The sequence below is a fragment of the Rousettus aegyptiacus genome, unplaced genomic scaffold (genome assembly GCF_014176215.1).
Source record: "Rousettus aegyptiacus isolate mRouAeg1 unplaced genomic scaffold, mRouAeg1.p scaffold_m13_p_7, whole genome shotgun sequence".
In the NCBI taxonomy this organism is placed as follows: domain Eukaryota; kingdom Metazoa; phylum Chordata; class Mammalia; order Chiroptera; family Pteropodidae; genus Rousettus; species Rousettus aegyptiacus.
In genome coordinates this window covers 9,934,481-9,960,347 of record NW_023416310.1, presented here as the reverse complement: position 1 = coordinate 9,960,347, position 25,867 = coordinate 9,934,481, and the positions used below count along the sequence as shown (strand labels likewise).

General features: G+C 33.8%; 1 protein-coding gene and 1 pseudogene across 16 annotated transcripts in view; one reads left to right on the top strand and one right to left on the bottom strand.

Annotated features, from left to right (window-relative positions):
• The window catches only part of PUM2 (pumilio RNA binding family member 2), a 77,661-nt gene that overhangs the window by 41,217 nt on the left and 10,577 nt on the right, over window positions 1–25,867 (top strand). For 10 of the 16 annotated variants that reach the window (XM_036225191.1, XM_036225197.1, XM_016144764.2 and 7 more), the window contains 5 exons: window positions 4,682–4,825; window positions 4,939–5,229; window positions 9,404–9,640; window positions 24,311–24,578; window positions 25,733–25,862. In XM_036225191.1, the coding sequence (XP_036081084.1) occupies window positions 4,682–4,825; window positions 4,939–5,229; window positions 9,404–9,640; window positions 24,311–24,578; window positions 25,733–25,862 (1,070 nt within the window). The remainder of the gene's footprint in view (window positions 1–4,681; window positions 4,826–4,938; window positions 5,230–9,403; window positions 9,641–24,310; window positions 24,579–25,732; window positions 25,863–25,867) is intronic. The other 6 variants (XM_036225196.1, XM_036225193.1, XM_016144767.2 and 3 more) reach the window with 1 other exon arrangement.
• Window positions 2,972–3,087, bottom strand: LOC118606278 (annotated as a pseudogene).

The following is a 25,867-nucleotide window of genomic DNA, read 5'->3' as shown; positions in this document are numbered from 1 at the left end:
AGTGTTTCTGGCCTTTGTATATTTGGTGCTGTTTATAACTATTGTTAATCTTTAAGGCTCTTGGTGCTGGTCCTATTATTCATTTCTTATATGTCCTTGCTTCCTTTCTTCATATTCAGCTCATTTTTATTAAAAATATCAAGGTATTTTGCTGTTTTATCAAATTTAGTCTTCTCAAAATTTATTTTTATATTCACTTTTTCCCATTCTATGATAGAACTCTTTATTGCTTTGTTTTTTTCTGTTGTTGTTGTCGTCGTTGTTCAACAGTGAACTCTAATGTTGGTGACCTTAAAAGGCAGCCACTTTTATACTATATTTGTCTAAAAACAATTGACTGTATCTTTAAAATGATGGTAAAATTAAAAGCATGTACAACTTTGGGGGGCGGGCATTATTTTGCCTAACCTGAGCCACATTTAGTCTCTTTACAAATATAAGTGTAAAAACTATTCTCATAAAAGAGGCCTTGCTAGAATTAGTATTTGTATGCCTAAATGACTGACTTGACTGTTCACATGATTCTCTCACTCAAAAACTTTCTCTTGATGCCTTCCTTACTTCATTCTGCCGAGGACTATGATGAGATAATTCTCCTTTCTTTAAATTGGTACATAGTTATAAAACTTTAATGTGCTAATAAAAGAGCTAACTTGAGAAAATGATATTTCAAACTTCATACAGTCCTTAATTTTTCCACCTTTTAGTTTTCTTTAGCTCTCATCCATCAAATCTCTGGTTTTCATTATGGACCTTCAGTCCTCCTGCTTGATCCTGTGTGCTGTCTGTTGTTTTTTAGTTGTCTCTCTAGTCCTTTTCCCTCTGCCATCTCCGTCCCTGCAACCACTGTGCTAATCTGCCTCCTCGTACTGAAAATCTTTCCCCTCTATTGTGCTTCCCTCTTGGACTACTTGCCAAAATTTACATTCTATTTAAGCCCTGCCTCCATGATTTATAGAGGCTCTACTGTTAACTCAGTGACAATTGCAAAGTATGAGCCCCTCTTCTCTCTCCGTATTTTTCTCAATTCTTTGTTGTATTTCACCATGTTGACCATGTCTAGCTCCCTGCAACTCTTTACTATCACTTCTGTGATATTTTATTCTCCTGCCTTTCTCACCTTTCTCATTGCTTTTTACCAGTTAATCTGTAAATAAATATTAAAATTAATGTTTGTCTTAAAGTTTTTGGATGTAAAAATCAATATAAACATCTTTTCTCAACCAACAGCATAATGGTTGAAAATGAAAATTTTAAAGATTATTTATAGTAGTAGCACATACCTGGAAATAAATCTTAACTAAAAGTATGCATGATTTCTATGGGAAATAGTTATATTGTGATTAAAGTAGAGGGGATACCTAAGGAAACAGATACCATTGGACAACTCATTATTTTGAACATGTCAATTCTCCCCATATTAACTTGTAGTTTCAGTGCATTCCCGATCAAAAATCCTAACAGGTTCATTCTGTGATATTTTTTACAGCTCATACTAAAATTTAATGAAAATTCAAAGGGTCGAAATTAGCTAAAACACTCTTAAATAAGTAGAAGGACTTGTGCTGTTCTGAGTTACTTTAGAGTAAGATTTACTCTAAAGCTGAGGCTAAATTGTTGCATGGAGACACAAATAAGACCAGTGCATTGGAATAGAGTCCCCCAAAAGTTAGGTCCCAAGAGAAATAGACACCTAATTAATAGCAAAACATTACAAAGCAGTAGGGAAGAATTACTCGTTTAATAAATTGAACAACACAGGGTTAGGGACACAGTCACCCATCCAGTTGAAAATACTAAAAAAAAGGTGGTTATTGGGAAACAAAGTGAAATTGAACCCCTGCCCTACCCTGTGTGTTCAATAATCCAACTCCATTTAGATTTTAGACCTAAATATGAAAAGTGGAATTATAAAGGTATTAGAAGATAATATAAGGAAGTTTTGTTAGTGAAAGTAAAGGAAATAATAAACTTGACCCCATTACCTTAGAAGTCACCAGAAAGAAGATTAAAGGCCGAGAATAGAAGATACTTGCAATACGTTAAAACACTGAAGGACTTGGAACCGGCATACATAAAGAATTATAAATCTATAATAAAAGTCAGTCGAATAGGAAAATGGGTGAAAGAGATTTGAAGAGAACAGGCCTTTCTTAAGAGGAAATCCAAATGCCCAATTAACATAGGAAAAGATGCTCATCCTCAGTTTTGGAGAAAGAAAATCAAAACCACAACAAAACACTTAAACAAATCTTCCAGATTGGCCAGATTTTAAAAGTCTGACGTCATCATGTATTATTAAAGTATTGGAACATTGGGAACTCTAATAGCAAGGTGGTAAGAGTGTAAATTTGCACAATCATTTTGGAAGCAGTTTGGCATTATTTACCAAAGTTGAAAGTGATATGCATAACCTGTGACTCAGGATGTCGGCTAGTGTAGATATGTAGATGAGAATAGTATGTGAACATAGTACTCCAGGATGCATGCACAGAAATGTTCATAGCAGTGCTGTTGGTAGTGCACTTGAATGAGTAAGTGCATTTTGGTGTCCATCTAATAAGGTGCTTATACAGTAATAAAAATGGAAACTAGGAAGGAGCTATATCCAATCACATGGGTGATTCATATATAAAAATTTTTAAATGATCCAAACCAAATGATGTTTAGAGGGAGGCATTTATGGATAGTAAAGTAGTGTGTAACTCTAAGGGAAAGAGAAAACCGGTAGAGGAGGCACATGGACGAGATGAGATCCTGGGCAATTTTCTTGATTTGGGTGATGGTTACACTTTTTGTACATAGTCATCATACTGTTTTGCGTTCTTGATGTTTTCTTTCTGATTAAGAAAAAATTATTCTCAATTCTCCCTTTTCCTTCTGTTCCCCTCTAGTCCTTTTTACAGCAAAACTCCTCAGAAGCATTTTCTGTACTTTGTGGTGCTTCCTTTTTTTTTTAAATTATTACTTATGCCTATAGCACCTGGTTTTCCTAGGCGGTCTCCCATCTAAGTACTAACCAGGCCCAACCCTACTTAGCTTCCAGGATCAGACAGCGGGCTTATTCAGGGCGGCATGGCCATAGACCATGGACCGTGGCTCTACTGGGGCATGAACCTAGGACCTTCTGCATGTAAAGCAGACGTGGAATGACATCATGGTGCTGCCATTCTTTACTGAACTTGCCAGTTTTGCTTTCATCCCTTACCAGAATGACTTTTTATGTTAACTCTTTTGGTCAGTTCTCAACTGTTAATGGCTTTTAGTGGCATTTGACATTTTTGTTCACTCAGTCTTCATTGAAATTCTTGTTTGGCCTTCAAGAGACCATATTGTTCCAGTTTTCTTTCTTCCTTACTGGCTGGCTATTCCTTCTAAGTCTCTTCTCTGGTTCCTCCTTTCTCTAACCTCTTAACGTGATGTACTCTTTGGTTCATAGACCCTATTTTTATTTTCTTGGTGATTTCATCCTGTCATGGCTTTAAATAACATCTTTATACTAATAACCCCCAGATTTATAACTCCAGCCTGGACCTCTCCTGAACTTTAGAGTTCTATATCCCATTTACCATATCTAGTTAGATATCTATAATCGTCTCAAATTTGTCACTCAATGAGTTTCCTTCTTGAGGAGAGTGCTTTGAAGCTCAGCATTCCCTTCTAGATTTTGTCCTATGTGTGTCTTTTCATTTGGTAGGTCCTCCTAATTTATGTCCCTTAAAATAAAACTGTAATTGTAAAACAGAATTTAATTTAATTGTAAACTGTATTTAATTTGAAAAACAGCCTTTTCATATGAAAGCGTTTGTCTTAGTGGTCTTAGTGTTAAACCAAAAGTATCAGAGGTTGCCAGTACATTTTTGCAAATGGTTGTCAGACTGTCGTGCCTAAGTCCTTGTTACTGTATAAGGAAGCCTTTCTCAACCTGAGTTCTGGGAGAACTAAGTCCTGTTGCCTTAAACTATCCACTATATATAGTTTACTTCTGTGCATCTACAGTGGTACTTGTTATGTACCATTCTTAGGATAATTGGCAAAATATTCACTTTTATTTTCAAAATAGTCATTTTCTATTCTGTGGTTCAGATGAGGAATCCCAGCTGGGAAAAGACCGCTGAGAGGTAAACTCTCCTATAGTTCAGAATAATACAAATTGTCACTTACCTTGTGTTCAAGGCTATAAACTAATGCCTGCATGATTTGTATTCAAATTCTAACTTCAGAACCTTTACAAATAGACTGTTACCTTATGATTTTAAGGTATATGTATCATTTAAATTTTTAAAGGGATACTTGCAAATGAAAATCTCAGGGAATGCCGATGATGAAGTGTGTGATTTAGAACATAACTAAAATTGCATAATAAACATTTTATAATGTTCTACCTTACTTCCCTTAGTCTTTCTATAATGCATTTTCTCAGAACGACTAAATGGAAATATGTTTTAATATCAGCCATCAATAGCCTATAATTTCTATATCAAGGAAAGTAACATGTTTATATAAGTAGTAATATCTTCCCAAATGTTTTTGCTTTTTATATGGTAACTATGTACGGGTTTTATATTAATAGTATACAATAGCTGTTTTCTGATAAAAACACAAATGCAGGGGAAAGTAAACATGTGTTTTCTGTAATAAACGTTTTCACTAGTAAACATGTATTTTAATATTATCCTAGGCTATCAAGTACTAACCCCAACTGCCTATTATGATCAGACCGGTGCCTTAGTGGTTGGCCCTGGAGCAAGAACTGGCCTTGGAGCTCCAGTTCGATTAATGGCTCCAACCCCGGTTTTAATTAGTTCAGCAGCAGCACAAGCTGGTAAGTGTGCCAGACATTTTCAGGGATAATATTTTTTTGGTGGCATTTGAAATATTTTAAAAATAGAGAATCATCTTGGAAGTTCTAAGGAGTATCTAAAATTTATTTTGCAGCAGCGGCAGCAGCAGCTGGAGGAACTGCAAATAGTCTTACAGGCAGCACAAATGGTCTGTTTCGGCCAATTGGCACTCAGCCACCGCAGCAGCAGCAGCAGCAGCAGCAGCCAAGCACTAATCTGCAGTCGAATTCGTTTTATGGGAGCACTTCTCTGACTAATAGCTCCCAGAGCAGCTCTTTATTTTCTCACGGACCTGGCCAGCCTGGAAGTACATCTCTTGGCTTTGGAAGTAGCAGCTCTTTGGGCGCTGCTATAGGCTCAGCCCTCAGTGGATTTGGTTCATCAGGTACGTTTCTTTTTATGATGAGTACTCTGCTAAAAGGATATGAGGTATATGTATGTTTTTAACATTAAGATAAGCAATAATAGTTTGTAGTATAGAAAAGATAAGATTAAAATACTGGTTTACTGGTTTAATTTGTAGAAGAGAAACTACCTCCTGCAAATCTTTAAACATTTATAAATGTATAACTCATTTCAAGCAGCCCATCCTTTTCTCAAATATACATTTTCCCCTGGCTTTAAGAATCAGATTATTGTCATTTTTCTTTTAGTAAGATTTGTTTGAAGCAGTACATTTTATGCCAGTTATTAGCTCTTCTTAATTCTCTACACAATATTAGCATTTTAGGAAGTAAATATTTTTGCCATCCTAAAGTTCTAGTGTTTTAAAATAATCGTCCATATGCTTATTAGATGATTTATGCTTATTAAATGCAAATGTTTCATTATGGTTTTCTTTATTTGGCATAATATATAAAAATAAAATATAACAAATTATTCTAAACAGAAACAGCTTAGAAAGTACCAATATGCCTATCTGTAATTTATATTAAATAATTTAGCCTTCATCAACAAAAATTCATTTAAAAGGATGTTTTCTAGTTTGATATAGAATAATACTTAGGAAATCCAAATGTTAAATAGCTTCACAAAATAATTCACCCATCCAAACTGATTTTGTAACTGAGAAAGAACCAGTGGAAATCAGAGGAGGCCCACTGTTGACCACACCTTACAGTCTTTTTCTCTGAGGTTTCCAGAGGAAACTTTAGGTGGGGATTAAAGACTTATTTATATTTACACTCACTCTAAAGTACAGTTGGCAGCCTTTTCTTCAGGAGGGGCCGGGCTATGTATTTGGACCTCAAGAGATTTTCTGTAACGTTCTAGAATCTTTAATATCTACTCCTCATCTGTTTCCCACCACATCAAGTTATATTCTTTCCTGGTGTGGGAAATGACAAAACTAGCACGTGTCAGTTATCATTAATATGCTTGTCAGTTTTCTAAGGAAGTGTCTTTTAAACTTTTAATATTTATAGGTGGAATGGTCTAGAATAGCTTTAAACTTTGAGATGCAGAATGTTTTTTTGTTATAATGAAATACAATAGGGAAATAATCACACTTGCCCCACAAAATTACCTAAAGAATGGGCACAAGAACTTATAAGGGGGAAATCTTGGGAACATGGAGACTGTTTAGTCTTTTTATTTAATTTTCCTAACTTGAGTTTTTTCATTCCTTTTAGTGTTTAGTATTTTTATCACCAGCTCAAGCATTCCTGTAGGACTCATGTTTTGTTTTTAATACAATTGACAAACATTCTCCCCACATAACCCTAAATCTGCTGAAGAAACTCAAGAAACATATAACTTAACAAAATAAACATTTTAAATAACTAGTTTCTCAACTAGATTATAGACCCTAAATAATCCAGGGAAAATAGAGAATAGCCTTGAACCTTGTATTCCCTTTTTCTAATAAAATACGTCACTGGTGGTCTAGTATAAATTTATAGGCCCCCTTACCCAATTCTTCCAAATTCCCATTTGTCTCTTAGGTTTAAAAACTTTTCCTGTCTGCAGGAACTGGTTGGCATGAACATTTTGTTTCCTACAAATGTCCCTTGCAGATACCTCTTTCCCAAAAAAATCATCTTCTTCATGCCTTCCTTATTTATAAGGATTGCTTACTCAGCTCAATGATTTCCATTCTGGTTACCTCTGTTTTATCTTGCTTCAGAGGATATTAACGATTGCCAGCCCTAAATGCTGGTAGTCAATCATCTTCTCCCTTCTCTTGGAAATTTTGTGAAAATTCATTTAAGTGCTACATATGCGTACTCCCTCTTACAAAAAATCTGCCATTGCCGTTTCACATTATGGCAGTTCCATGCCTGTGCAAAATCTAAAGTGTAGTGTGGTTATGTGCACATTTACACACACAGTAACACACACAGTCATCCTTGTACCTATGTGATGAAATTATTAATGCTTAACAGTGTTAAATATCCTAATTTATAACAGTTGACTAGGAAGCTTAGCCATTGTAATACAGTAATTAAATCTTCTTTTTGAGGACCCATTATTTAGAAAGTGCTGTTACAATGGAAAGTTTGTAATTTAAGATTTTATGCACAATTGATAAATGATTAGTGACTGCATTGTCTGGCTTCTCAGATATTTTAGCTAGACTTTGTTTCATATTTCATAGTCATACTGCTGCTGAGAATTTAGGCATGTAGTAAAACTTCAAAGAGCCAGTTCGTTTATGTTGAAAGTAAAGCTGTTTCTGAATTACTTTTAAATGTTTGGCTTGGCTTTTTCCTTTTTGGAGGAAAATAATACTGCATGTGTCGAAACTATGGTTTATTTGATTATTTGCCAGGAGAATGGTAATGCTACTGCTCTTACTACAGAGCTTTTGTCTTTTTCTTTGTCAGTTAAGTTGTTTTTTCAATAAATAGGACTTTAAAATATAGTCATGTCTTAGAAAAATCACTTTGACAGTGTCCTTTTAAATTAGTATAGTTAATGTAGCATATGTTGACAATTTTTCCAAAACCAACTCAAGAAGCAATTTACCACATTAGTGTTTATATTTGTTGTTGCTCTTAAAATGCATATAGTTACTTAGTATTTCCCAATAAATGATATTTTAAGATGTAAAATTTTCAATATAAGATATAATTAGTCTTTCAGAAACTACGCTGGCTAGTATAAAAGGTTGAATGATATATTTTGCATAATACAGCGTGAGCCCGGTATTTTTCTCATGCAGAATTTTGAATTTGGCAAAAACCAATGTGATAAAGTTTCCTATGTGTTTATCAGCTTAACTTGTTCTACCCATCATGTGCTCTGCTTAATTTTTCTCTTTAATCTATACCCTTATGACTTACTTGTAATTGACTTACGATTAGAAAACCAAGGCTAATAGAAACTTTAAAATTCTCTTGAAACAAATTACCATATTGGTCCGAATATAGAGCATGTCTTAAAAAAACTTGAGGTTAAAGAAAGTAATATGAAATTCCCTTAGATGTAAAAGGCATTGGTTTAAAGACCAGTGCTTAGAAATAGGAAAGAAGCATACTTGAAAATATGAATTCCAAATGAGACTTAAGAATTGGGAGTTTTGGACAGCCGTTTTAAACACTTGGTAAAGGATGCAATTATCTAGATACGTGTTAACAGCCCGATCTTGGATTGTTCTTCTGAGCATGCACACATGCATAGCTACGCATTCATGTGATTCTGCCATTCTCTTATGGTTTTGTAGAGTATAAAAGGAAAAAGAGACTAGAAGGTTAATAGTTTAATTTGGAATTATGTAAAAAAAAACTTAGTATGTAGTACAATAAGGGATGTGATGTAAAATAATTATATATCATCTAAACGGAAAAAAAAGGCTGAGCAGTCTTCACTTTGAGTAAGAGGCTAACAAGGACAGTAATAAAATCTTAGGAATGGAAGATCCTGAGGGTAAGTGAAAGCATGTTTTTGGTGTGATAACAGTAATGAGAGCTATTAATTTTCTAAAAGTTGAGTTTTTTCACATGTATTTTGTAATTTAGTTGTTGAAGAATAAGGAGAATATATAGTGTGAAAAGTACTGAGGAATAAGCTACTATATATTTGACAACTGACTAATATTCTGGCCAATATGGACTTAAAGTACTATGGTTTGAACACAAGGTAGAAGCCAAATTAAATGTGAATGGTAAGGGAAATGTAATAATATCCTGTTTATCAATATAAACTTTACTTGGAATTGAGTTGAAGTATAAGAAACTGGTTCCAGAGATTAGGACGCTACCAAAATTGTTAGAGTTTACTCTCTTGCATATCATAAAGCAGACAGCTTCCAATTCCAGGGTTTATAAATCATACCAGGGTATTAAAGCACAGTAATCATATGTGTCACTGGTAAATAATGTGTGAAATAATGAACATGTGACTGCTCTGTTAAGTATTTGGTTACTTTATTGGGGTGCATTATACCCTTTTATGATTAATAAGGTAGTGTATGTATAGTTATCACAGTAATTATCCTCTCCGTGATGTTTCTAGAAGTAATTATTGTGATCACTTCTGTTGTTTCCCAGCAGGCGTTGGGGCAGGGTCCGTTCAGCTAACACCGTGTGTAATTAGGGTTTTTTTTATTTCTTCTTCAGTTGGCAGTTCTGCACGTAGTAGTGCCACAAGGAGAGAGTCTCTATCTACTAGCTCTGACTTGTACAAAAGATCTAGTAGCAGCCTAGCACCCGTAGGGCAGCCATTTTACAATAGTCTGGGATTTTCCTCCTCTCCAAGTCCAATAGGCATGCCTCTGCCAAGCCAAACGCCAGGACATGCACTCACGCCACCGCCATCACTCTCATCACACGGATCCTCATCCAGTTTGCATTTAGGTAAAAAAAAAAAACCAAAACCCTTTTTATTTGTATGTATACATGTAAGTGTGTTTGTGTGTGTTTATAATATATGTAAAATATTTAATGTTGGTTGAAACATGCCAAATTGCTTTTGCTTTTAGATATTAGCCTTTTGAAAAAGTTCTGTCATGAAAATTTAAAGCGAGGGTCTAATGTACTGTAAGGTAAAGACCCCTATTGTATCTTATGTTCTTTTTATGAAATACAGTAGTGTGTTTTCTTGTCTGTGCTTTTGATTTGTGTGTGTTTTAGATCATTTGAAAATTCAACTATACATGGTAGTGAAAGAAATTGCACTATCAAAAGTTTTTGCACACCAAAAAAAAACCTTAGTCACGTAGTTATCTAATTTTACATAATTTAGTTTTGTACAATGGTTTTTGCTTTGGCCTTGAAATGCCTGATCATTTTACCAAAGGATTATATCAGGGTATATGAATTTAGTATGTTCATGAGTTAGAGAATCCTAAGGGTTTGGTCCATATATTTCTCTTTTAAATATGTTGTTTAAGGGTAAAAAATGGTTTAAGCTTGTTGTACCCTTGAAGTTGGAGCATTTAGAAATTTGGTTTGTATCTGAATATTAGGAATGCCCCCACTCTTAAGATTATTGAATTGGTGGTTACTTTTTTCCTCCTTTTTACCCTCTCCAGAAATTGTCCATGTAGTTAACAGTATATTTGAAGGGTTTTTGGATATCAGAGGCTGTGTATGAATCCCTATTTCTGCAAAGAAAGCATTTCATTAAAATTAGATTTTGGATTTTTGTAATCCTAGTTACCTCAACTAAAACTAGAAGTGGGGGATTCTATTGCTGATTTTTACGTCACTGGAAATATTTAAATCAGCTTGCTATTTAAAAAGTAATGTTGCTGTTGTAAGCAGATAAAAGCGACTGTTTGACACCACCCCACCCCACCCCCCATCATAAGGGCATAGCTATTTTTTCCTCAAGTTCATTATACAGCAAATGTTGATGTTACAAAGGTATCTTTTGCAATAATCTTCATTTGGAATTATGTCATTGCAAAGTGGACTGGATTCCTTTTTTTTTTAAAGACTGGTCCTCTGCCCTGAGTTTTGGGCCTTCGCTCTCTTGATATTTATTTGGTGGGGTCCTGTGGTCTGCTTTGCAGCACTATTTGTGTAAACTCATCAGTTTTTTTAGTCTAACACCTGCCTTCATTTATCGTCTCAGTGCAGAAGCTAATCAGTTCCTAGTTACTGCTATTTCTATTCAGACCTACTTCTACCACCACCACCCCCATAAAACATGCATTTGAAACTTTGAAATAGACATAAAAATTTGAAACAACAAACCTAAAAACAGACCTTTCATAATTTTATGTTTTACTTGTTAAGATTATATTTTGTCATGTCCTGTCATTCATAGGTAAGTTTCAGATCAGATTCTTGTCAACTGTTATTGCTTATGTTGTGCTTTGGAACCTGTATAAATGACATTATTCTACATAGATTACTTAGAAATTGGATTATAAATTACTTTTTAGATGTCTCTCTAATTAAACAACAATATAGATAGATATATTTTAGACTGTAAAGAATTTAGCTATATAGATGCTTAGAGAAGGAACTCTAGTCAATTATAAGGAATAATCATCACTTGGGCCAACAGTTCTACATTATCCTGATACTTTTGTACCCATAGTTAAACTCCTCAGTTTAGCTTCAGCTTGAAATCTGTTATTTCGATATACCTAGTTGGAATTATCTGTAGATTATTTTCTTTTGTAATCTCTGGTTTCTTTTTGCTTTAGCTGTAATATAACTGACAATGTTGTTATCAAAAAATAGACCCTGCCAGGTTGAAAGTAATCTAGTAATTTCATCAATTTGCTCTTTGCACAATGTTCATGGAGATAATTGATCCTTTGCTTTCTTGTGATTCAATCATGATGGAAGACTTACACATTATCTAAAAAAAAAAAAAATCTTTAAATTGTATATTCTTGAAATGGATTTCTTTATGAATCAAGTTATTAAGGTTTATGACGTAAAATACTTGTGGAAATGAATTCGCATATCCATTTAAAAAATAATTTTACTAAGCTCACACATTAGTACCATTAGATAGAGATAAGTTGTCAGTTTCATTAGAATTGGTTGGAATTCGTTCCAGGTTATTTTCTTGTAAAATTTTAAGATGTGATCATTATAGTTATTAGTAGGTCTTGATATCTGGATTGGATAAAACATTGACTTTTTTAAAAACAAAAAAACAAAAAAAAACCCCGTTCTCCTTTTGCCTTTGCTAGTTATTTGAGTCACAGAAAACCTAATAGCAACACTGTGTGCTTCTGGCTTTCCAAAAAAGATGTCTTGTTTTAAAAATTGTTATTTGATTAACATAAGTATTTTTAGCAGAATGACTACTAGTCACTTTTTAATTAAGCATTTCAATTGACAAGTTCTGATTGTTCATTTTTTGTAAACTAAAATTTTTTGTTAGGATTTGCAATCTTGTTGCTTTTTTTAATAAGTTAGAAACCTGAAAAAGTAATTTTCTTGTATGAATTTTCTCAAAGATAGAGATTTCTTTTTAAAAAACAATTATAACCACAATATGATTGTCATACATTTTAAAATTAATAATTTCTCATTCTCATGACCCTGTTTTACTTAAATGTCATTTTATAGTTGTATTGTTTTAATCAGGGTCCAAATAAGGTCTGTACACTGCATTCGTTTGATATGTCTTTTAATAGGGAACTCCCCCCCCCCTTTTTTTTTACTTTAAAAATTTTTTTTTTTTATTTTCATGTATTTATTGAAGAAAGTTTGTCCTCTTGAATTTCCCATTCTTGACTTTGGTTATTGTTTCTACATGATAGTACTTAACATGTTCCTCTATTCTCTATTTTCTGTAAAATGGAATTAAATCTAGAGACTTGTGTTTGGTTTGTTATTTTCAGCAAGATGTGGTTCTGTATCTTTCTGTTGCACCATATTATGAGGCACATGTCTGCTTGTGTCCATTGTAAAGTGGTCAGACTGATCGTTGCCTAAATATCAGTCTTATATTCAGAGATTGCAGAATGGTGATACCTTTAATTCTGTCATTCTTGCTGCATTTATGACCTTTTTTATAAAAAATAGCTTTTCCTCATCAGTTGTGAGGTTACCCTGCAATATGGTTCATGTAGGAGTTAAGGTAATGCTTGATTTCTTTCCTTTATTTTCTAACTTTGAGAATGAGTTGGACCCTAGCAACTTCTAAAGGTGACTCATGTTTATAAAAATCATCATTGTTACCTGTAAATTGATGGATTTTTAGGACAGTTGCTCTTTTCAATCTATTTCAGTCTGAGAGACATCAATTCGATACCTTTTTTTGATCTTAAAATTTTACCATCTTTGGACATTTGGAGCCCCTTCAGAGGATCAGCTCCCATATTGACTTCAAACTCTTTAAAAGCAGCTCTTAAATTATTCAGGGTTGGAGCACTGAGGTGTGAAAAGAACAGGGAAAGAGAAACTTTATGACTAATGGTTCTTCATCTTGAAATGCAAAGAGCAGTGTCATATTCTGGGCCTCAGGTTCAGCATTGAATAGTAAGTGAATTATTTCCTCATGTTATATTGATCTGTAGAGATGGAAGAAAAATCTGCCTGTAGTTGTTTCTTGAATCATTCTGTCTGATAGAAGTCAGTATCTTGTTTTGAGATACTTTACTCCCCATGAAAGAACATTAAATATTTCCAATATTATTTTATTCTTCCACCTGGAGCTAGTAACTAGTCTTTTCCTTCCTGTTCCTTTTCTTTTTCTTCTTTTAGTAAACTTTTAAAATGTTGATTTCTGATGTATTCTGATCTTTATGCTCATAGTAATTAGATTGATATGAAACTTCTTGTGTATAAAGCAGTATTTTGTATTTTTATTTAACTTAGACCATAACAAACCAACAAATTTTCCTCTTGTACCTTTTCATTTTTGAACCAGCTTATTTTTTTCTTAAGAAAAGGGTACTAGAAAGTAATGCAAGCTTTGAAGTTAGTGAAATTAGTTTATTGAAAAGTGGCTATCAGTTCTGAAGAGTCATTAATGCCATGTATTCTGTAATCAAATGATACTTTAGTTTGCTACAAATTGGAAAAATTTTATAACCTATCTTCTAATCACAGCAAATTTAATATTAAGTATAGGCAGGATAATATTAATTTTTAGGATTATTTTTCCTGTTAAAATTGCTAGCATTTGGCAGATTTAGTCAGTTGCTTCTCTTAGAAAGAAGTGTTTAAGAATTAAAACAAGTATGATCAAATTGATTGTAAGGCTATGTCCCATTTTTCTGAGCTTCATATATGTCCTTTAAAGCAGAAAACAATTTTTTGAAACTTTCGTTGAAAGTACTATTCTTTAAGTAGTAAGCTCCATATAACCAACTAGCATTTGATAGTTTTCTAAAGCACCTTCATGTTCATTATTTCATTTCATCCTAATTGTTAACATAGACTGGCTGAGTGATATGCCCATTAAATAAGAGAAAATTTTAGGTCATATGTACGTACCCAAGAGACTTGCCCAAACCAGTAAGTGACAGAATGGAGGCTAGACACAGTTCTCATTCCTGGTACCATCCTTGCTTTTTCCGTTACCCTATTCTATAATGAACTGAACAGTTTTACAAAGTGTAAAATAACAATATTCTGATCAACCTCTCAGAAACTTTATCTCACAATGGCGTAGGTTATGTTTTTTTAAAGTTGTCTGTAAAATTACTAGACTTCCAAATCCCTTTCTCAATTTAGTTATTCTTCAGATTTATAGAAAAGTTCTTGTCTAGACATTTTTAAGGTCCAACTATATTGTCTACTCCATGAAATAAGAATGTATTAATCATAAGGCAGGCGTCTCAGGGACTGGCTGCAGTACAAGCATATCCAGCCCTCAGCAGAATGTGATTTCCAGGTCTCATGGTGGCGTAGATTTAAGCATTGCTTCAAGCCTTTGTGTGTCTAAAAGTCATTGATGGGTTGATAAACATGAAATGTGTTAAGAAATTCTAAAATTATTACTTTTATGGAGAAATTTATTTTATGTTTCATTTCTCTGCACAGATTTATTGATCTTAATTCTCATTTGAGGTCATAGTGATTAATTTTGCTGTTATGTTTTACTCATTCTCTTAATACCATCTGTAATTTAGTGTTCTAATATCTGAGAATGTTTTCACCATTAATTCAGTTAAGATAATCTCAGGAGTAGAAATAATTCATAATTTGCATACAACTTTAGTTCACACTTCCCTTTTAACTCGTAAATTTCTGGATCACTTGTGTGTTCAGATGAGTCTTTGACCTTGTCTCCCTCATCATTTCCCTAATGCATTTTTTTCTTACCTACTTTCCTTCCATTAAAGTGAACTCTGCTTGCCATCAAATATTTTAAATTTTTGAGGAAAAGCTCATAGGATGAGAGGTAGAAAATAGAAAACTCTGATCTCTTTTTGTATGTTTCAAAGCACTTTTTTCCCCTTGTTAACATATTTTGTAAATTGAAGTTTTTTCTTTAATTTTTCTGACGGTAATTTTGTATTATTATTTACTGTCATTTTCTCTTTTATTCATTGTTTCTACTTTTCCTTCACATACATTTCAACTCTTAGTTGTTTTTCTACCTTTTTCTTCTTACGGAGATAGCAAATGTCTTTATATGCCTTAAAAATTATTGTAATCTACCAGGAACTCACCTAGAATTTACATCATTGCACTTTGTTTATGCACTGAGTAGTGTACATTAAATAAACACAGAATCAAAAAAAAAAGTAGCTTTTGAAATATAAGCAGATGTGCTTCATGAGAGATTGCAGTTTTAGCCAAATAACCTTTAAAAATGAAAGCAGCACGTATCTCATGGAACAATGTTCAAAATTGACCTGTATCTTGTTGAAAATATTTTCAACATACGAGGCTCTGGTTTTATAATGTACCCAGGAATAAGTCCAGTAGAGGAAGGGCAAGATCTTTTGTACTGTGAACTATAAAACTGACAGAAGTTAAAGAAGACAAACAGAAGGACATGTCACATTAAATACCTTTTACCTCGAGGGTCTTTTAAAATATTTTATTATTAATTTTTAAATTAAAACAGATCAGATAAGGATCTTCTTTAAGTGTTGTTTTAAAATATTTTAAATAGAATAGTGATAACGTTACTATATATTTAGACTAGTCCCTATTTTATGTTCATCCTTTCTGTGTAGTTTTATTGTTCTCCATTTTAGAATTTTTGTATCTGAATAGAATTTTTGCTTATATATTCATTCAGCAAATACTGAATACTTACATGCCAGATTGTCTGCTCCTTGACAGGAGATACAGTGTTGGGAAAAACTGCCTTCCTTACCCACCTTCCAGTTTGTAGTTTTGTGGTGAACACAGACAAGTAAACCAGCAGTTCTAGTACATTGATTGTAATGCTATTGCCTTATTGCACTTTATTTAATAATTTCATATTCTAAAAATATAGTGATTCTTTCCTTGAGAATTGTCATCGTTCCTTGTTTTTTTTATATGAAATTGTTCACAGGCTAGATTTCATAAGAGTTGCTTCTGAGTTTATTGTCCCTGCTAGATTAAAGCAAGAAAGCTCAGACCTCTCTCTACAATTTTAAGAGTATTCAGCTCTCAACAAATGTTTTTGTAAATGAATTCGATTGGCTTTGTTGCTTTATGTTTTATTGATGACTCTGATTTTGGACACTGACTATTTTAAAAAATTATTTTATATTCTACATAAATTTCTACATTAAAACTTATTTGACTGTTCCCAATTAGTGTGTTCTTGATCAGTGTGTTAGGATCATAGTCACTTTGAAAAGTTCCGTGCAGTCACTTGTGGAGTTTTTATTTTTGCATGTGTGTGCTTTGTGGGTTCTTCTTTTCTTTCAGAGGGGGGTATGTTTTTCTGGATTAAATGCTGCTTTCACAGTACCTTCCCAGGTGAGCCCTCTTTCCACCATCATTACCCCATCAAGAGAAAAGATGCATGTGCTTATAACGTTTGGGATCAGAATTATTCTCAACAGTCATAATTTATGAAGCAAACCTTAAGATAGTATAGATCCTTAATAAACATGATTTAAAAGAAAAATCCTAGCTCCTATAGTTTTCCTTCACTTCAATCAGGAAAGGCAGCTGGACATGAAATCTCAGAAAAAAATATTCACAAGGAAATGCAGTTATAGCCTGATTTATTAACTGTCACCAAAAGTATTAACCAAAGAAGGGGATTTAGGTCAACTGAGATGATTTGATATATGCAGGAAAATCCCTTTGCCCATGTTAGGCAGCCAGTAAAATTCAGCCCGTTACTTACTCCCCTGGAAGGAGGTGGGTGGGGGTGGTAGTTTTTAAAATGCCCTCCTGTTCAACAATCACAGAGTAAGAAGTTAGTTTTCACTAAAGATAAAAGATTCTGGCAGTTTTTGAAACAGCATAAACTAGCTTTTTAGATAGAATAATGGAAATTGGCATGATGTGTCAGTTATAGAAATGATTAATAGTAGTAGTTGAGGACTATAGTTCATATGTTAAAAACTCAATCTGTTTAAATGGCTCTTTGATGAATAAGGGAAGATCATTAAATATCTTCTTTGCAGATGGTCTCCTTTTTATAGTTTTAAAAAGGGTTAAAATGTAAGGTCACTAATTGTTTTTAGAAAAAATTAAAAGCAATAGAAATGGGAACAACAGATTTTTATTCAGGTTTGTAGTTTGCATCTAATGTTTGTTTACATATTGTCATAAAATGGACAAATTCAAGGTAGCACAGCACACTTGACATGTTTTTGCTTTTTATATTAGCATATTAAAATCACGTGCAAGATTATACTTTTAATTAGAATCATGTTGGTTTTTAAACTCATTTTCCCCAATAAAATTTTTGTGTCTTTATAAGGCAAATACATAGTTAACAATAGAAAATTTTTATGTGGTTTACTCCCCGTGTAACCTTAAGCATATCCTAGAATTAAGAAAATGGCATTAAATGCTCTTCATGAAGTATAACAGTATAACTGAAAGCTTTAAGACATAATAATAAAAAAATCTCTTTCTGATTATTATCTATGCATTCTCGAATAAGGTTTTTAGCTTCTCTAAGCCTATAGTGGCATAAGTAAAATGGAAATAATATCTTTGTCTCAAAGAGTTAAGAGGATAACATATGTATTAGTTTTCTACGGCTGCTGTAATAAATTATTACAAGTAGGTGGTTTAAAACAAATTTGTTGACTCACAGTTCTGAAGACTAGAAGTCAAAACTAGGTGTTGGCCAGGGCCGTGCTCCTTTTGAAGGCTCTAGAGGGCAGTCCTGGCCTTCCTCAGCTGGTAGATGCATCACGCCAGGCACCGCCTCCCCTATTAACGTGCATCCTTCCTATGTGTTTCTGCCCTGATTTTTCTCCTCTTAAAGATAACAGTTGGTTAAGAGCCCAGCCTGATCCAGGGCGACCTCGGTTTAACTTGATTACATCTGCAAAGACCCTATATCCAAAAGTCAAATTCACAGGTACCAAGAGTTAAAACTTGAACATATCTTTTACGGAAACACAGTTCAACCCAGTATACTCCTCCCTCTGGTCTCCCAACATTCATATTTAACCCACATGCAAAGTACATTCACCCCCTCCCAGCATCTCCCCAACAGTCTTAACCCATTCTGGCATAAACTCAAAGCCTCAGATCTCTTTTGAAATCAGTCTCATTCAAGACTCTGTATATGGTTTGTCCTGGGTCAGAGTTTTTCCCCATGTGCATTTAGTTGTAGGACAGCCATAGATAGACATTCCCATTTCAAAAGGGAGAAATTGGAAGGAATCAAGGAATTAGGAGTCCCAAGCAAATCTGAAAGCCCGCAGGAAAGTTTTGTTTGGTTTTAGGGCCTGAGAGTAATCATCTGTGCCTAAATAGATACTCTGTCCCGGGATTTGCTGGGGCATTAGCCCCACCCTCTGTCCTCTGCTTGTGTGGCTCCGCCCTCAGAGTTTTATCTTTTCATTTTGTTCCATCTCTGTCCCTTCCAGTCTAGGCTGGCAGTGTTTCCGTTGATAAGAAATTCTCAAAAACATCGTTGGCCTTCCATTAATGTCAGGTGTCCAGCCACTTTCACTGACTCTGTTTCCTCAGCACTCTCTGGATAAGCCCAGATTTTTTTCAAATCTTCAAGTGCTGGTTTCCTTTTGTTAAACAGTTCTCTCTCCAAATTCTTTTCTCTGTTACTTTACCATAAGCAACTAGAAGAAACCGGGCCTTACTTTGAACACTTTGCTTGAAATTTCCTCCGGTGAATATCCAAGTTTATCCCATACAAGTTCTGCTTTCCACCCAGCATAACACATTTCAGCCAAGTGTTCACCACTTCATAGCAAGGATTGCCTTTTCTCCAGTTTCCAATAACACGTTTCTTATTTTCTTCCGAGACCTCACATGGAGTATCTTTAGCATTCATATTTCTATCAACGTTGTTCGCGATGGTGTCTGTATTCTCTAAGATGATAGAAGCTTTCTTTATCATGCTTCTCACGTCTCTCTCAGGCCTCGCCAGAACTACTTTTACTATTACTATGTTTCTACAAAATATCTCTTTCAAAGCAATCTATGATTTTTCTGTTATGCATCTCAGAATTCTTCTAACCTCTACCCATTTTACCTAGTTTCAAAGTCACTTCCACATTTTTAGGCGTTTGTTACATTAACTCTCCACTCTCAGCAGCAAAATCTGTATTAGTTTCCTAGGACTGCTGTGGCATATTACCGCAGCTGAATGGTTTAAAACAAAAGCCGGACTTTCAGGGGGAGGCAGTTCAGCACAGTATAGCATTTTATGCAGAGTTTGCTTTTCAGTGTCCAAAGAATGTTCAATAAATGGTAATGGCCTTTTTAAAACGCTTATTGTGTGCAGGAGGTCACCAAAACCAGATAAACGTGCAGATACTAGGTTTAATCAGGCTTACAGATAGTTGCCTTTTTGTTTCTTAACAGAAGAATACATTTTATGGATCTTCAGGGTCTAGCTTTTAGTATCAACTCTTGAGTATTGGGTCATTAAATGGACTTTGTAAAGTAGATAAAAGAAACTGGTTATGTCGAAGACATAAAATCTATTTAAAATGAAGTAAAAGAACTCAAGACAATGATCTGACCAGCATTGTCCTTTGAAAAATTATAGCTTTTAATATTAGAAACGTGAAATCAATGTCCCAAAGCGATTCATGTGCACAGTGAGAAGCATTGCACTGAAGTCTTTTGCCACTAAAGTCTAGCATGCAAGTAAATATTCTAAGAAGTCAGATTATCCAAGGCTGTTAAGTGTCTATCCTGAATGTTCCATATACTTTTTTTGAAAACTGATCAGAGAAAAAATACTGAAAAGTACCACATGGATCCGTTTATGGGCTAGAAGTAACTAAAGTTAATACCATAAAAGAACTTTCCTTGTTTTAGATGTTTTTGAGCTTTCTCTTCCATTCTGTATCATTCTTTGCCTGCTCCAACTGACTAGTCATCTTCCACTATCATATTACATTTCTTGACCTTTCCAGAGCCTTGCCTTCTGGTGTGGACTCTGCCCAGTAGCCTATATGTAGTTGTGCTCTTTTCAAGACCCCAGATCTACTTGGACTACGATATTTATTTGAATTTAGTAGTTGACAACCTGCTATAAAGTGAAGCCTTAAATTATCTTGATTTTAATTCATACGTCTCTAAACCAAATTAGTGCACGCACGCGCACGTGCAGACACGTGCGCACACACAACCTTCAGATAGTTTTTTTTTTTTAATTAAAATGCATTGAGGTTAAGTCAGTAGTTCTTGAATAAGATCCAGTAATCTTGTATTTTTAAAGGAATACACAGATCTGATAGACATGTCGATGAACTACCATTCTATATCCTAGGGAGGTGGAGAATAATAAAAACAAAGACTAGCCAGGTTTCTTTATTTTGTGGTTGTTTCAGTTGTTAAAATGTTTTTCTGCCCTGTGTTTTTCCCACTATTTTTAAGTCTTTCTGATTTCTGATATTTAGTAAGGAAGGACTCTAAAACAATAGCCTTCTCAAGAAAATTAATGAAAACTTATAAAATTGTATTATTTTTACTAGAATAATTGTAACCTGTCTGCCTTCCTTCAGTTTCATGAATGAACCTATGTAAATAGGATATAAAGAACAGCAGCCTATTGTCGTGTGAGCATCTCTGACCTAAGATTCCTGACTGACTAGCTAGCTGCATGTCACATCACTTTTGGACCATAGTGATTTCACTGTGAAACTAGTATAGATCTACATGTTCCATACACTCTTACTCAGATAGTGATTAAGAAGTGGTGAATGATAGGGGGATGTCACCGACGTATAGAAAGGACTATCATCCCTTTAGCACATTTGGTTCAGAACACATCTGCTTTTAGACTCTCAGTAGCAGTGGTATAAATATAGATTACCCATTTGTATGTTAGTTTTTAACAAATCGTGGAATCATTTCAGACTTGTGGGAAAGTTGTAACACTAATAACAAAAAAATTCCGGCATACTTTTCACCCAGATACTCCAAATGTTATTTTACCACATTTGTCTTCCCATCTTACCCCCCCTCTTCTCTTTCCTTCTCCCCTCACACCCAGTATTTTTTCCTGATACTTTTGAAAGGAAGTTGCAGACATAATGTCGCTTAATCATAAATACATCAGTGTATGTTTCCTGAAAATAAAGACATTCTTTTGTATAACCACTTTTTATCAAAGTCAGGAAATTAACAATAATATAATACTGCTATTAAATGACCTCAACATTTTTGAAGATTATAGGCCAGTTGTTTTGTACAATGTCCCTCAATCCCCAAATAGGTTTTAGATGACATGTTTCCAGTGTTTAGACGATGAAATTTAAAATGCATAATGTGTATATTATAAGTTGGGGTTTGAATGCTGCTTAATTTGTATGAAAAAGAAGTTATCCCGCCCTAGTGAAATTTGTTTAATTTAGTAAAAATACCAATTAGTCTTCAAGAACTGAAATTTCGTGATTTTTTAAAACTCAAGGCAGTTGAACATTATTAGACATTTTAAATTGTCAGAGTACATCAGGCGTTTGGTGTTAGGAGCTAATAGGATATAATTAAAGAATATCTAGACATGGGAGAAATTTCTGTTGGGTATTGATTGATAGGGCGACTTAGAAGGTACCAAATAAAATTGCCATGGTCATTTCCTGGGGTAAATATGTATTTTGAATTTGGTATTGAAGATCTTTAATACCTTAAGGGTAAAGAGGTAGAATTAGGCCTTATGTTTGAGGTTCTGATAAGCAACAGTACAGAGTAGTAATGAGTAAGAGGGGGAAAAGTGAACAATTAGGGTACTATTAGGATTACTAATAGGATACTATTAGGAGAAGTAGGTTTGGAATAGTGACATGAAAACTAGACAAAAGAATTTAGAGGATGTACTCCAGCAGGATTTTAGGGTAAAGTGACACTATCAAAGAGGCTTTTGAGAAAATGTATAAGAACAGATTACAGTGAACTCAGCCATTAAAGAAAAAAAAAATCCTACCATTTGCAATGACATGGATGGACCTAGAAATTATTATGCTGAGTAAAACAAGTCAGAGAAAGATAAATACCATATGATTTTACTTATATGCAGAATCTAAGGAACAAAAAGAACAAACTAATCAAAAGCAGACTCACAAATAGAGAGGACAGTCTGGTGACGGCCAGAGGGCGGGGGGTTGGAGGGCTGAGAGAAAGGGGTGAAGGATTAAAGAAGTACAGATCACTAGTTGATAGACGATCCCGGGGATGGGGAGCAGCACGGGGAATGCTGTCTGCATGAATGTGATGGCTAGGGGCAGGGCCAGAGGGGAGAGAGCAATCAGGGGAGTTATTTCATAAACTATATGAATGTCTAACCAATATACTGTATACTTGAAACTAATCATAAAATATTTTTTAAAAAACATTGCAATGATAAGCAAAGCACCTGTATCCTATAAAAAGGTTGAAAAATTAGACTCAAATCAGCTAGTGCTCAGTCGTTGTAAATCGTTAATAGAACTACAAAAATAAAAAACAATAGCGGATTAAAGGGTTAATAGTGAGAAAATCAAGACAGTATTGAAACACGGAATGGTTCACTTTTTAGATATTTCATACATGAAGACTCAGTTATCTAAAACTGGCATGAACATGAGAATTGGATGTTTCCGTGATTTTGGTGTATAAAATGGCTTGTTGAATTACACTGAAGGAATGATTACAGGACTAGTCCTTAGGCAGTTGCAGAAAATATTCAGGAGTATTTATTGTATACTTACCGTCAGACATTGTGCTAGGTACAAAGTTTCTACTATGTAGGTGAATGTAATTTTATGTCACTTATATTGGAAAGGAGGTTGAGGATTCAAATAATATGTATGATAAATGCTGGATGATTGGAAATTCAGTGAAGAAAAATTAGGGCAGTGGGGACTGAAAGTAACATAAAAACATTCTATAACCAGTTCACTCTCCAGGATTATAACACTTACTGCTCCGTGTCCTTATAATTCTTTTTGGCCTTTAACGCTTCTATGTAACTTCGCACTGACAGTGTGTCCTTGACATCATGTATACTGTGGCCTGGCTTGTATATATCGCACTACTCTGTATAGAGATGGTGTACAGTAGCGTAAAGATGATAGTGGATTTTATTTATCTGAACTACTCAATCTGCATTTTGCAATTTTCTATACAATTTCTTTTTTAAAAGGACACTGTCAAGTATTCTTAAATAGTTATTTGTAGTAAGAACAATTTCTACTTGTAGTTATTTTTGTTTCTATTGACTGCCCTTTGATATTTTTGTTTGGAATGGGATATAAGATAAAGAGGATTTTTACTAATTTGTCTTAAATGATCAGTATTAAAGCTCTAGGACTAATGAATGCTATTTGTTACTATTTTTTATCTGTAAAATAATAGTATTTTATGGAGAGTATTTTTTAAATAAAACATTTTAAAAGTAGTTTGTATTTAATATTGTGGGTTTTTTAACTTCAAAAAATAATCAGCATGATTCTTTTAAACATAGACATGTATACAACTTGAATTTTTTATATATTCCAGAAAAGTACAGATTTGGTCCCAGTGTTCTGTTAACACTGCGAGTAAATATTAGTCAAACTGTTTTGCAGCGGCTTACAATAAGAGTTTGCTACCTATCTGTAACTTGCTTGTTAATGTAACTGAAAGTTTTGTTGGTGATTTCAGTATTCTGGTATTGATATTACTATGTTTGACATAAGTTATAATTACATTGTAAACTAAGTTTCCAACACTAAATGCAGGTTTTGTGTATGATTTTAGGTATTATAATTATGTTGTAAATTAAACTGCTGAGAACAAATACAGGTTTATTTTTCTCATTTTTTTTTCTAGTCGTTTTTCTCCCATATCCTGTAGCCACACACATTAAGTAAATGTGTGAGATTTTTTCCCTCCAATTTTAATTTCTTGTTATAACATATAGGAAGTAATGGGTGAATATTTCTTTATTGACTGAATTTTTAGCTTAAGTAACTTTTATTTTAGCAATGACTTTGTCAAAAGTATTTGCTGACCACAACTGCTTTGTTGTAGGAGGACTGACAAATGGTAGTGGTCGATATATCTCTGCAGCACCTGGAGCAGAAGCAAAATATCGAAGTGCTTCAAGCACTTCCAGTCTATTTAGCTCCAGCAGCCAGCTCTTTCCTCCTTCTCGGCTTCGGTATAATAGGTCTGATATTATGCCTTCTGGCCGAAGTAGATTATTGGAAGATTTCAGAAACAACCGCTTCCCTAACCTGCAACTTAGAGACTTGATTGGACACATAGTTGAGTTTTCTCAAGACCAGCATGGCTCTAGGTAAGTGATTATGATTTTAATACTTTGTGCTGTCTTTTTGTTTTGAAAATTGCTGCCTCCTAAGACCCTAAATTTTTTTTTGAATCATTTGATCTGCATAAAAGTTGGAAGTTAAAAAATAAATACCCAATATGGGTTATGTTTTTTTTTCTTTCATATTAGGATAAATTATTACAATACAGATTTAAATTTAAGATTTTCTAGTTTTCTGTGATGAGAATTTTTATAATGAAAATATAGCAGTGCCTTTTTATTGGATTATTATTATTACATTGACTCAGAATACATTTAACCTTAAATTTCCCTTTGAAAATACTCCGAATTACATTTGTGGACCTTAAGCATCTCCTAATTGTCTTAAAAAAAAAAAAAAAAAAAAGGTTAAATGCTTTTGTGTTGCTTTATAGATTTGTATGTAATATAACTTAGCTTAAATTAAAACATTCACTTTTGTTATAACAATGTTGGTGCCTCTGTACATTAAGTACTGTACATGTACTGTAATGCTTGAGGCACATGTTAATTAGTATTCTCAAGGTACAGCACAGAAAGGAAAGTAGTAGTAGAATTCTTACACATTTATCAAATTTGAGATGTTTCTTCTTTTTATAGTTGAACGGTAAACCTGAAATTTAAAAAATAGTTTTTGATTAGACGCGTACAAATTTTATTTCCTAACAAATGAACCTCGTATCACAAGGGCTAGCTTATTAGATATTCAGTTGTGTTTGATGAATTTTATTTATTAGTGTTTCTTTTATTATGTTCTAAGAAGAGTTAGTAATTTGGTATGTATATTATGAAAGATACATGAATAATCAGTAAACTTTTAATTTTTTCATTGATAATTATGTAACCAGAACTGATTTAAGAAGGGTTAAACACCCTTCTGTTCAAGATTTTTTTCCCAGGCTAACTAGGAATTATTTTAAGCTAAGATGTTAAAAAAAAGAAATGCTTCATACCTTTTGTTCTTTTTGTTTTACATTGGCTTTCCATAGTATAAAATCTGTTAGTACTATTTCTGAAAATAGTTTTATTCATGTGTATATATATGTGGAGCTGGAGGTGTGCAGGAGTCAAATCAGTTACAGATTTTGCAGGAGCTTCTTTCCAATGTACTGTTTATGTCATTTAAACATTTTTCCACATAGATTCATACAACAAAAGCTAGAGAGAGCTACTCCAGCTGAGCGACAGATGGTGTTTAATGAAATTCTACAAGCAGCATATCAATTAATGACAGATGTTTTTGGCAACTATGTTATACAGAAGTTTTTTGAGGTAAG